This window comes from Podarcis pityusensis (genome assembly GCF_964106645.2).
Source record: "Podarcis pityusensis genome assembly, chromosome: 18".
NCBI classification, from domain to species: Eukaryota; Metazoa; Chordata; class Lepidosauria; order Squamata; family Lacertidae; genus Podarcis; species Podarcis pityusensis.
The window spans coordinates 5217478-5230350 of NC_138043.1; the positions used below are offsets into that span (position 1 = coordinate 5217478).

Genomic DNA, 12873 nt, shown 5'->3' on the forward strand with positions numbered 1-12873 from the left:
GCAGCAATCCCTCTTGCTGTTCTGGCTTCTGGGATAGCTGCGCAGCCTGCATTCGCTCCATAAGACGCACACACATTTCCCCTTACTTTTTAGGAGGGAAAAAGTGAGTCTTATAGAGCAAAAAATACGGTATTTGGTTGGGACAGGGTTTTGTGAAAAGAGACCCCAGTTGGGATGGGCTTTTGATAAAAGTGGTCCCTGGTTTCCTAGGACAGACTTTCGAGAAAAGATGGCCTAGATAAGATAGGTCCTTGATCCCAGATTGGTTGGGAAGGGCTTTCGGGAAAATAGGTCCCTGACTGGTTGCGATGGTCTTTTAGGAAATGAGGTCCCTGGTGGGTTGGGACGGGCCTTTGATAAAAGAAGTCCCTGGTTGGCTGGGACAGACTTTCGAGAAAAGATGGCCTAGATAAGATAGGTCCTTGATCCCTGATTGGTTGGGAAGGGCTTTCGGGAAAATAGGTTCCTGATTGGTTGGAATGGTCTTTTAGGAAATGAAGCCCCTGATGGGTTGGGACGGGCTTTTGATAAAAGAAGTCCCTGATTGGTTAAGACAGACTTTTGAGAAAAAATGACCTAGTAGTAAAAAGGAGCTGCCAATTGGGCAATGCACTGGCAAGAAGAGGCGATGTTCAGCACACAAACATCCTCCCGAAAAGTGCTGTTTTGCACCAGAGATGGCACTGAGCGTGGGCTGTTCCTATTGTCCCCTTGCTCCGGACAGACAGGACGTCGCTTCCCGCAGAGCCCCTCGCTCCGCCCTTGCCGGGCTGCTACGCACAATGGCAACGTGTGACGATCATGTCGTCGAAGAGCTGCGTGACCACCTTCCCATCGCTGGCGTAGTGCATGAGGACCATGGGTTCGTAGGCGGCGGGGACGCAGCAGGGGGCTGGCGTCTCCCCGGACAGGCTATGGAGCCTGGCCTTGATCTGGGCGTGCATACTGGCCGGCTTGTAGTTGTGGGGGCACGAACCCTCGCAGAACCTCATGGAGTAGCTGCTGGGTGCCAGCACCCAGTCGGACCACCCGATGTCAGCAAAGGAAACCTTGAGCGAACGGAGGCAGCATTTGGTGTCGCCTTTGCCGCACTCCTCGTCCAGCTGCCTCCGCTTCCGGATACGCCTGAGCTCCTGCGTCTCGACCTCCAAGGGGAGCCACTCTCTCCCTTCCAGGACGGAGGCAGCCTCATCCGTGGGAAACTCCAGACCCAAATGGAGCCTCGGGTTGGGCCCAGCTAGCCACTGCCCCACGGCGTCTCTGAGGCTGAGGACGGGTGTGGTCCTCGAGACCACCTGGGAGGCCAGGAGCGTGGAGGTTTTTCCATCCCCACCGGCCAGTCTGTAGATGTTGACGTGAGCCAACCTGGTCGAGTTGAGCTGGGAGATGCTGGGGACGTGCGAGAACTTCTTGGACAGAGACAGCTCAGCCCGAAAGACGTGGAGGTCCCGGCGGAGTGCTGCTGTCCTGGAGACTTCCAGACCGTATAGGGGCCTGAGTGGGTCGCTGGTGACCCCTGGACCTGCAGCCAATCCATGGCCCAGAAGCTTAACTGTGGAGAGAATGAAGAGAGGAAGACGTCAGGAGCGAGCCAGCAATAAATCACACAGAGTAGGCGATGTTAACTCTTTATTAGCAAGAACACCATCTTTTTGTTATTATTAATTTCTGATACACACAATACAATAATACACAAAGATACAAAACACAAAGATATAAAAGAAACACTCTACAAAAGAAAACCACAAAAAATAATATACCGTATTTTTTGCTCTATAAGACTCACTTTTTCCTTTCTAAAAAGTAAGGGGAAATGTGTGTGCGTCTTATGGAGTGAATGCAGGCTGCGCAGCTATCCCAGAAGCCAGAACAGCAAGAGGGATCGTTGCTTTCGCTGCGCAGCGATCCCTCTTGCTGTTCTGGCTTCTGAGATTCAGAATATTTTTTCCTTGTTTTCCTCCTCCAAAAAATAGGTGCGTCTTGTGGTCTGGTGCATCTTATAGAGCGAAAAATACGGCAGATGAAATTACATTCCCACCACCCATGCTTCGCTCCCCTCCACCACACCCCAATTTCTGTTTTCTATTATGTTAAATCATTGCATTGCATTTCTTATTTGATTTTCTTTCATATTCCATTTGCACATCATTCTTCTTATACATTCTATAGTCTTAATCTATACATATCAACATATTATTTTGTGAACAGTGTTTATATAATCTTCAAAGCATTTCCATTGCAATCTTAACTTTTGATTTGACTAGCAAGAACACAGTCTGCACAGAAAATCTAACAGAAAATCTAATTTTTTTGAAGAACGGAAGTCCTTTTCAGATTATTTGAAGAAAAATTACATCAGGAAGAATCTGCGACCAGGTTTTGAGCTATGAGCAGCAGAAAGAATGAGAGGCTATTGTGTTACGATTATGATTTTTTAAAAGAGAGTGAAGATGCAGCAAAATTGGAGAGGGATAAGGAAAACGTCTCGGAAGCCGAAAATAGAAAAGAAATCTCTTTTTTAAATGCATTTGGAATTTTCTGTGTAAATTTTGCAAAATTTAATAAAAATATTATTAAAAAGAAAGAGAGAGAGAGAAAAAACGACAGTCAAATAAACCACAATCAGGATTCGAATAGCAGGCAATGGAAGGAGAATAAATAAATTACAGTAATATAAGTCATAATGCAGTATAAAATAAATGGCGGTTATGGCAGCTTGTAAAGTCATACAATAGGAGCATCACAGCTGGGAAATCGAAACGTAAGGAATTATGAGATTGAAAGTGAACTGAACGATGTCAAATTTTGTGTAAAAAGCTTTATGGATGCAATGAAGCTTACCTTTCGCTCTCAAGGTATGAACAGTTTTTGCTGCCGGTGGCAAGGTCTGGTTCGCTCTGATTTGTGCCAGCATCTCCCGGTAGACCAGGTGAGCCTCTTGCAGCCCACCTTGACCCAAAGCCCCTCGGACGCTGGGAGGTTTCTCCATCTCAAGCCGCTCCAGGATGCTTTGTTTGACAGCCTCCAGTTGCGGGTGGGTGTCTTGGGGGCCGTGGGGTCGCAGGTCAACCACGCTGGACAGGTGAGACTGCAGGAACAGCACCCAGAGGCTGGTGGCAAGGCAAGAGGCTCCGGGCATCGTGGTTGGAAGTCAGAGACTTCGGAGGTGGCAAATTTCTCCAGCAAGCTGTGCTTGGCTGGCCCAGACCTTTGGTTTTATACCCGAGGCGAAGTTAAGTCACCAATGACGTGGAGGTACTGTAAACAGAGAAAAGGAAAAAAAAAAAAAGATTTTCACAGTCGGCTGTGTGTGTTTTTCTTCCTTTTTTTTCTTCCTTGGAGCAGACAGGTTTATAATAACTCGAAGATGCTTGGGGTAGGTGTGGCCAAAGACCAGGTCCTCTGCGGCAGTGCCCAACAGGACAGTGATTTTTGGGAAGCCGCAAAGCGGCAACAGAGCACGGCAGCAGCAACGGTTGCATTTCCCTAGGGAGGTTGTGGACTCTTCTTCCTTGTGGGTTTTTCAGCAGAGGTCGGATGGTCATCTGCCGTGGGTGCTTGAGCCGAGATTCCTGCATTGCCGGGGTTGGGCTGGATGACCCTTGGGTGTCCCACGCAACTCTAGTTCTATGATTTCCATCTGTGGTTTCCAGGTACTGGGTCTCAGAGGCGTACTCTCGGCTCAAGCATCTAGGACAGATGACCGTCCAACCTCTGCTGGAAAACCTCCAAGGGAGACCGTTCCATTGTCAAACAGCTCCTACCACCAGAAAGTTCTTCTTCATATTTAGCTGGAACCTCCTTTCTTGTACCTTGAAGCCGTGGGTTCGAGTCCTACCCTCCAGAGCTCAGGCTTGCAAAGTGACGGGTTAATAATAATAATAATAATTTATTATTTATACCACCACCCATCTGGCTGGGCTTCCCCAGCCACTCTGGGTGGCTTCCAACAAAATATTAAAATACAGTAATGCATCAAACATTAAAAGCTTCCCTAAACAGGGCTGCCTTCAGATGTCTTCTAAAAGTCTGGTAGTTGTTGTTCTCTTTGACATCTGGTGGGAGGGCGTTCCACAGGGCGGGTGCCACCACCGAGAAGGCCCTCTGCCTGGTTCCCTGTAACTTGGCTTCTCGCAGGGAGGGACCCGCCAGAAGGCCCTTGGCGCTAGAGTTCAAATCGGGCTTTCAGCCTGATCCAAGAAGGTTCTCTTTGTGAGTTCACTCCTTCTCCAAACGAGCCTTTGGCTTTTGCTTTTCTGGCAACTGGTCTGAACGCAAAACATCAGCCAGAGGCGGGTTCCAATCAGCCTCCAAACATGGCCATTTTGTATGTCCAACTAAGACGAGGATGGGGGCAGGGGGGTCACCTGTGGTCCCCTCCATATGTGTTTGGCCTCCGAAATCCCACCAGACTCGGCTGAATCGGTCAAGAATGATCAGGAATGATAGGAGAGCCTACCAACATTACACTGCGGGGGGTTGGACTAGATGACCCCTGGGTCCCTTCCAACTCTGCAATCGCATGATTCTGATGCTCCCTTCCTTTGATGCGAGGCTTCCTTTCAGAACCCCCGGCCCAAACCGGATCGCACCCTCTCCAAAGGGGCTGGAACGTCAAGTGTTTTTTTGGGAATCTGGGCCTCCTTTTTCCATCCAAATATTTTTGCAGTGATTCGGTGCCTTCCATTATTGGGTAAGTCGGTGGTGAACTTTTGTGAAGCCGCAGAGTCTTCGTTCCGAAAATGCCGGCTGGGCGATTTACAAGGCAGCGGAAGCCATAAAACAGGCCCGGGTGATCAGTATGGAATGAACCCGTCCAAACATTGGAGACGCGAGGGATGTTGATTCACGAGGCGTCATTGCCGCTGCATCCCATACGCCTCCCCTTTGCCCATCACTAGGGGACCTGCAACCCGAAAACCCTTCCCTGGAGGGAAACAAGACTCTCACAATCATTTCACAACCTCCCCTCCGGAACTAGGAACAAATTCCTCACCATATTTGAGAAGCCGCGAGCCAATACTGTTGGGAGACCTTCACTGAAAGCATGGCTTTGGAGCTGTTTGCGAATGTTTTGCCTCTATGAGACCAGAGGGCTGTTCCTTATAGGATGGGGATTAGCTTTATGGGGGGCTGGTTTGGGGGGAGCGGTGCCTCGCAGGACGTGGCCCAGGTCCCCAAATCATGTTTGTTTGTTTTTTAATGACCTGTGCAGGCAATTGATTTAGAGGGGGGAATCTGAATTGGTTTCTCTTGACGTCCCTGGAGAATTGAAGCTTCTGTGACGTTTGTTGTGCAAAGCGGATGCTGTTCCCAAAGACTGCAGCCTTCTCACAAAGAAAGCATGTCATTTCAGCAGTTCGAAAGCACGTCAAAGTGCAAGTAGATAAATAGGTACCGCTCCAGTGGGAAGGTAAACGGCGTTTCCGTGCACTGCTCTGGTTTGCCAGAAGCGGCTTAGTCCTGCTGGCCACATGACCCGGAAGCTGTACGCCGGCTCCCTCGGTCAGTAAAGCGAGATGAGCGCCGCAACCCCAGAGTCGTCCACGACTGGACCTAATGGTCAGGGGTCCCTTTACCTTTACTAAAAGGGCAGTGAAAACAGCCCGGGAGGTGTCAGCGAGACGCTCAAAAAGCGTTGAGATTCCTGCCTGTGGAAAACCCTCCCACCAGATGTCAAAGAGAACAACAACTACCAGACTTTTAGAAGACATCTGAAGGCAGCCCTCTTTAGGGAAGCTTTTAATGTTTGATGTATCACAGTATTTTAATATTCTTTTGGAAGCCGCCCAGAGTGGCTGGGGAAGCCCAGCCAGATGGGCGGGGTATAAATAATAAATTATTATTATTATTATTATTATTATTATTACAGCAGAAGAATTCATCGAGGTTGCTTCCAAGCAAAAGTCAAACTCCAAGAGAAGTTCCATCCTGCTGCTGCAGCTCCATGGAGATTCTTTCCATTCCAGAAATCCATCGTCATAATTGTTGGAGGCGAGCGGAGGACCAAAAGGCCAGTTTTGACCTGGATCCCACCCAACCATGGAGGAGTTGATGAACCTACTTCTCTGCATGGCAATGCCAAAAACAGAACATTTATATATGGGAGTAGTTGTAGGTGGGAGGCGGGTGGTGCTGTGGTTAAACCACAGAGCCTAGGACTTGCCGATCAGAAGGTCGGCGGTTCGAATCCCCGCGACGGGGTGAGCACCCGTTGCTCGGTCCCTGCTCCTGCCAACCTAGCAGTTCGAAACCACGTCAAAGCGCAAGTAGATATATAGGTACCACTCCGGCGGGAAGGTAAGCGGCGTTTCCGTGCGCTGCTCTGGTTCGCCAGAAGTGGCTTAGTCATGCTGGCCACATACCCGGAAGCTGTACGCCGGCTCCCTTGGCCAGTAAAGTGAGATGAGCAACCCCAGAGTCGGTCATGACTGGACCTAATGGTCAGGGGTCCCTTTACCTTTACCAGATGGCCCCCTGTCATGGATGCTTTAGCCGAGATTCCTGCATTGCAGGGGGCTGGACTAGATGACCCTTGGCTCCCAACTCTTAAGATTCTATGATTCTATGGTTCTCTCCATTGATGAGTGCCCAGGTACTCTGCAGATGGGCAGAGGCACGCTTTCTCTCTCCTATTTATGACTGTAAACCACCTTTTGCATTAAAAAAAAAAGGAAGTGTGGTACTTTATAGCATTATTATCAATCTTTGGGCTGCATCTGATTCTGGTGCCAGTAAAAGCATCCATGTAAAAAAGCAATAAATACTGCACGTAGATAAAACCAAGTAGATTGTGGGTGTGCTGTTTTAAGCGCATCTGCACCATTTACAAACGCAAACAAGCAACTTATTCACAAGAGGGCGCGCCCTTCCTCCGACGAACCTTTTGCTTTAAGGAAATAAGAAAACTTCAACTCCCAGCAGAACTTGCGGCCACCCCACCCTTTCCTTTCGCTTTGCAAACGAACGCAAGGCACCACGGGACTCGTAGTTCCCGCGCCCTCTCGTTCCGGCTTCCCGTCGCCATGGCGACCGCGCGCCTCCGAACACGTGGAGCTTGACGAGCCCGCCCTTGGTCTCCTGGCGGCGGGCGTGGAGTGGAAATCGAGGCCCAGGCTTCGGCGGGGCGTGCTAGGCCGCACCCCGCTATAAAAGCCACCTGGGGGGGGCAGGTCTTCCTTTCCCTGGAAGCCATGAAGCGGGTGGTGGCTGCGGGGCTGGTGCTCTGCCTCTTGCTCCTCTGGGGCCGGTTCTCCCGAGGGGGCGCGGGGCCGCGCGTCTACCTGAGCAGCTGGGCGGTGCGCGTCCCCGCGGGAGCCCAGGTGGCGCAGCGCCTGGCGCGCAGGCATGGGATGCTGTACCTGGGACAGGTGAGGGTGGCTTGCATCTTCCTGGGCAAGGAGAGCAGCAGCCATCCTTCTCCCCAGAGAAATAGGCTGGGGATGATAATAATAATAATAATAATAATAATAATGTGTCCCCCACCCATCTGACTGCCCTTCCCCAGGGATGAGAAGGGATAGGAAAGATGGGGCCAATTTCTTTCCCTGGAAGGAGTCGGGTCGAGTGTGGCCTCTGAGCACGCACGGAGTGCCTTCTGCACTGGAAGATTTGGTGCCAGCGGCGGGTGGCTGCCCGGTTGTCCCAATATGGAGGTTTGATTGAGCCAGGTTGATGGGATCGGGGCGACCCACGGGCAGTCCCAAGGCTCTGCCCTCTTAGCTCGGGTCGAAGGGACCTCGGAGCGCGTGTGGAGTGCTTTTGCACCGAAAGACTTGGTGCACCCGGACCCAACGCCCACCCGGAGCAGCGTCCAGGTTTTGCGAGCGGCCCGATAGGCTGCTCTTGGACATGGAGGTTTGATTGAGCCGGGTTGACGTGATTGGGGCAACCCACAAGCTCTGCCATCCTAGATCGGGTTGAGCGTGGCCTCTGACCATATGTGGAGTGCCTTCTGCACCGAAAGACTTGGCGCACCCGGACCGAACAGTCTCAAAGCTCTGCACACCTAGGTCTGGTCCTTACAGATACACTGCTACTGAGTATGGGGTTTCCACTTAGTCTTGGCGGCTGATAGCGCCCGGGTGCGGCATCTCAATGCATTAGTTCAGGGAAGTTTTTAATGTGTGGCATCTTAGTGTATTTTTGGTCTTTGTGGAAGCCGCGCAGAGTGGCTGGGGAAACCCAGCCAGATCGGCGGGGTACAAATAATAAATTATTACTATTATTGTTGTTGCCGCTGTTGTGTCTTGCGGTAGTGTAGTTGCCTTTAAGCGGCAGAAAAAACTATGCATTCCTTTTTGTGTGTTTTGTTTTGTTTGTGGGCAAAGTGCCTCTGGACCTATGAGGAGTGCCGTAATTGTAACAGCTAATAACTCTTCTGTGATAACACACACACAAACACAGAATCAGAAGTGTAGCGTTGGAAGGGACCCCAGAGCTCATCTAGTCCAACCCGCTGCAATGCAGGAATTTTAGCTAAAGCACCCAGGGCCCATCAGTGTGTAGATATTGCTGGACTCAGCCATGCGAGCGAAACGAAATCGGTCCATGCCCAAGGGAGCTTCCAATTGAAAATTCAACACAGGGTGGCTATTGAGAATGGTAAGAAATATGGGCTGCATCTGCCAGAGTCGGCATGTTGTTGTTGTTGTTGTTTAGTCGTTTAGTCGTGTCCGACTCTTCGTGAACCCCTGGACCAGAGCACGCCAGGCACTCCCGTCTTCCACTGCCTCCCGCAGTTTGGTCAAACTCATGCTGGTAGCTTCCAGAACACTGTCCCACCATCTCGTCCTCTGTCGTCCCCTTCTCCTTGTGCCCTCCATCTTTCCCAACATCAGGGTCTTTTCCAGGGAGTCTTCTCTTCTCATCAGGTGGCCAAAGTCTTGGAGCCTCAGCTTCAGGATCTGTCCTTCCTGTGAGCACTCAGGGCTGATTTCCTTAAGAATGGAGAGGTTTGATCTTCTCGCAGTCCATGGGACTCTCAAGAGTCTCCTCCAGCACCATAATTCGAAAGCATCCATTCTTCGGCGATCAGCCTTCTTTATGGTCCAGCTCTCACTTCCATACATCACTACTGGGAAAACCATAGCTTGAACTATACGGCCCTTTGTTGGCAAGGTGATGTCTCTGCTTTTTAAGATGCTGTCTAGGTTTGTCATCGCTTTTCTCCCAAGAAGCAGGCGTCTTTTAATTTCATGGCTGCTGTCACCATCTGCAGTGATCATGGAGCCCAAGAAAGTAAAATCTCTCACTGCCTCCATTTCTTCCCCTTCTATTTGCCAGGAGGTGATCGGCCCAGTGGCCACGATCTTCGTTTTTTTTGATGTTGAGCTTCAGACCATATTTTGCGCTCTCCTCTTTCACCCTCATTAAAAGGTTCTTTAATTCCTCCTCACTTTCTGCCATCAAGGTTGTGTCATCTGCATATCTGAGGTTGTTGATATTTCTTCCGGCATACCGGAAGAGTTGTCATAGCCTTCCATTTTTGAGGTTTCCTTCTAAATGGTAGTCTTTCACCCCCCCAAAAAAATTGTGCCCCCAAACCAATCCACAGCACCGTTGCTGGCGTCCGTCTCGAGAGACAATGGAGTGCGCCTCCGGCGGTGAAGTCAAACCGCTGCGTTGGCAGCATTGAAGTAACTTTCCCAAAGTGCAAGTCTGGGCCGTGTGTCTGGAGGTCCCGGGCAGCCCAGACGACAAGACCCCCTCCTTGACCTCAAATATGGGGTCTGAAGGAAAGCAGAGCGAGATGTTTGGCACCAGCTTGGCTGCAGGAATTGCCAGAAGGAGGCGTACAGGGCGCCATTCAACCGTCTCTGGATCTGTGTCGGATTTCCTCCCGTGCTTTTTCTTTTCCCAAAGATATCCCCATAAAGCAGTCGAGGCTTAGGGTCAGAGCTCGTGGGGGAAAAAAATACCTTTTTGACTGTTGGACCCATCCTTGGTCACACCAACGCCATCTCCAGGAACTTGTCTTTGCATGCAAAAATAGGTTTTTTTATTCATTGCGTCTATATCGCAAATTTCCTCCCCACAGTATCTTCTCAACAACCCTAGGCCGAAAAGGAAGAACAGGCCACCCATTGAGTTTCATGACTGAGTGGGGACTTGCACCCCAGGTGCTAATCTGACACTCTTAACCCAGGGGTCAGCAAACTTTTTCAGCAGGGGGCCAGTTCACTGTCCCTCAGACCTTGTGGGGGGCCAGACTATATTTTTTTGGGGGAAATGAACGAATTCCTGTGCCCCACAAATAACCCAGAGATGCATTTTAAATAAAAGCGTACATTCTACTCATGTAAAAACACCAGGCAGGCCCCACAAATAACCCAGAGATGCATTTTAAATAAAAAGACACAATCTACTCATGTAGAAACACGCTGATCCCCGGACCGTCCGCGGGCTGGGTTGATAAGGCGATTGAGCCGGATCCGTCCCCTGGGCCTTAGTTTGCCTACCCATGGGATAAAAAGGGTAAAAAGACCCCTGACCATTAGGTCCAGTCATGACCGACTCTGGGGTTGCGGTGCTCATCTCGCTTTACTGGCCGAGGGAGCTGGCGTACAGCTTCCAGGTCATGTGGCCAGCAGGACTAAGCCGCTTCTGGCGAACCAGAGCAGCACACGGAAATGCCGTTTACCTTCCCGCCGGAGCAATACCTATTTATCTACTTGCACTTTGACGTGCTTTCGAACTGCTAGGTGGGCAGGAGCTGGACCGAGCAACGGGAGCTCACCCCGTCGCGGGGATTCGAACCGCCAACCTTCTGATCAGCAAGTCCTAGGCTCTGTGGTTTAACCCACAGCGCCACCTGCGTCCCTATCCCTGGGATAGGTCTTCCTTTTTGCCACTGCCCTCCTTCTGTGTCTTAAAAATGCTCCCTTTCCTCCGAGCTGAAGTTTCCCCCTTGCCTTTTTCAGTCTTGTTGGCCAAGGAGGAGGGGAAAGCTCACCCTAAGACTTCCTGATTCTTCCTTTTGTTCCGGCAGGTGATTGAGGGGGAGCCTTATTACCACCTGAAGCACAGAGGCATCGTACAGAGGTCACTGACTCGACACTGGGGCTGGCACATCCGTCTGAAGAGAGAGCCTCTGGTAAGCCGAGCGAATTGTGGAAGGGGGCTGCAGGAAGAGAGAGACTCAGCTCCTTTTACCTTGGTTCTATCCACTTTGTTTTTGTTTAGTCGTTTAGTCGTGTCGGCCTCTTTGTGACCCCCTGGACCAGAGCACGCCAGGCACTCCTGTCTTTCAGTTCCTCCCGCAGTTTGGTCAGACTCATGTTACTAGCTTCGAGAACACTGTCCCACCATCTCGTCCTCTGTCGTCCCCTTCTCCTTGTGCCCTCCATCTTTCCCAACACCAGGGTCTTTTCCAGGGAGTCTTCTCTTCTCATGAGGTGGCCAAAGTCTTGGAGCCTCAGCTTCAGGATCTGTCCTTCCAGTGAGGACTCAGGGCTGATTTCCTTCAGAATGGAGAGGTTTGATCTTCTTGCAGTCCATGAGACTCTCAAGAGTCTCCTCCAGCACCAGAATTCAAAAGCATCCATTCTTCAGCCATCAGCCTTCTTTATGGTCCAGCTCTCACTTCCATACATCACTACTGGGAAAACCATAGCTTGAACTAGATGGACCTTTGTTGGCAAGGTGATGTCTCTGCTTTTTAAGATGCTGTCTAGGTTTGTCATTGCTTTTCTCCCAAGAAGCAGGCGTCTTTTAATGCATAGCCAGCAGTAAATTTCGTATCAACTCTACACTGCATGCAATCTTGACAGGCAGCCCATAAGATCATACTGGCATCACTGGGGTGGCGAGCGAGGAGGGAAACGCTTTTTAAAACGCCTGTCATTTTGCCTGTAGGTCCCTTGGTTTGAACAGCAGACGGTGAAGAGGCGAGCGAAGAGAGCCATCACAGTCGTCCCCACTGATCCGTGGTTTTACAAGCAGTGGTACATAGTGAGTGTCATCAGAAACGGCCTGGGGCACTGGCAAAGATTCAGAGGAGGGTACGCAAGGAGCTCAGAGACACTCAGGCAGGGGTAGGCAACCTAAGGCCCGTGGGCCGGATCCGGCCCAATCGCCTTCTCTATCTGGCCCATGGACGGTCTGGGAATCAGTGTGTTTTTACATGAGTAGAATGTGTGCTTTGATTTTAAATGCATCTCTGGGTTATTTGTGGGGCCTGCCTGGTGTTTTTAGATGAGTAGAATGTGTCCTTTTATTTAAAATGCATCTCTGGGTTATTTGTGGGGCATAGGAATTCATTCATTCCCACCCCCAAAATATAGTCTGGCCCCCCACATGGTCTGAGGGACGGCGGACCGGCCCACGGCTGAAAAAGGTTGCTGACCCCTGGGCTCAGGGGTTGGCCCGAGAGGTTGCTGGGAGAAATGGGGCAAATGTTTTTATTATTGTTTCGATTTTGATTTTATATATTGTGATCTTTTCTGGGAACCGCCCCAAGACCTCCGGGTATAGGGCAGAATATAAAATCAATAAATAAAATAAGAAATAAATAAGTAAAGGACTTGATTTAAATCATTTTATTTTTACAGACAGACTCTTTCTTTGCAACCAGATGAAGGTTTCATTTTTGGAATAATAAATTTTCAGAGTGGTTTTTACTGTTATATCAGAAATGACTGGTTTGGTTATACTGTTAGAAACACATAGACAGATAATTATGAAATTATTGTGAGGTTTAATAAGTTAACTGTTTGGACAACTTTTCTGCTGTACTTTATTGGAAGGAGAAAAGCAACCATTTCCTTAATAACAATTTGAACAATTTATTTAACGAAAACAATAACGTTATAGCCTATGTATCCATGTTGTTTAACCACATCAGTTAACAAACATGGATACATAGGCTATAAC

General features: G+C 49.8%; 2 protein-coding genes across 3 annotated transcripts in view; one reads left to right on the forward strand and one right to left on the reverse strand.

Moving 5' to 3' along the window:
* GDF15 (growth differentiation factor 15) lies at window positions 1–7517 on the reverse strand. The gene is made up of 3 exons (XM_080989127.1): window positions 7486–7517; window positions 2842–3258; window positions 1–1552 (listed from the first exon to the last, which is right to left on the reverse strand). Exons 2-3 carry the CDS (start codon window positions 3137–3139, stop codon window positions 774–776), a joined length of 1077 nt encoding a protein of 358 aa, XP_080845253.1. The 5' UTR covers window positions 3140–3258; window positions 7486–7517; the 3' UTR covers window positions 1–773.
* PCSK4 (proprotein convertase subtilisin/kexin type 4) overlaps window positions 6996–12873 on the forward strand; it is a 23554-nt gene continuing 17676 nt past the window's right edge. Inside the window, exons 1-3 of one of the 2 annotated variants that reach the window (XM_080988866.1) lie at window positions 6996–7370; window positions 10991–11095; window positions 11857–11952. In XM_080988866.1, the coding sequence (XP_080844992.1) occupies window positions 7194–7370; window positions 10991–11095; window positions 11857–11952 (378 nt within the window). In that variant the 5' untranslated portion in view covers window positions 6996–7193. The remainder of the gene's footprint in view (window positions 7371–10990; window positions 11096–11856; window positions 11953–12873) is intronic. The other variant, XM_080988865.1, reaches the window with a different exon arrangement.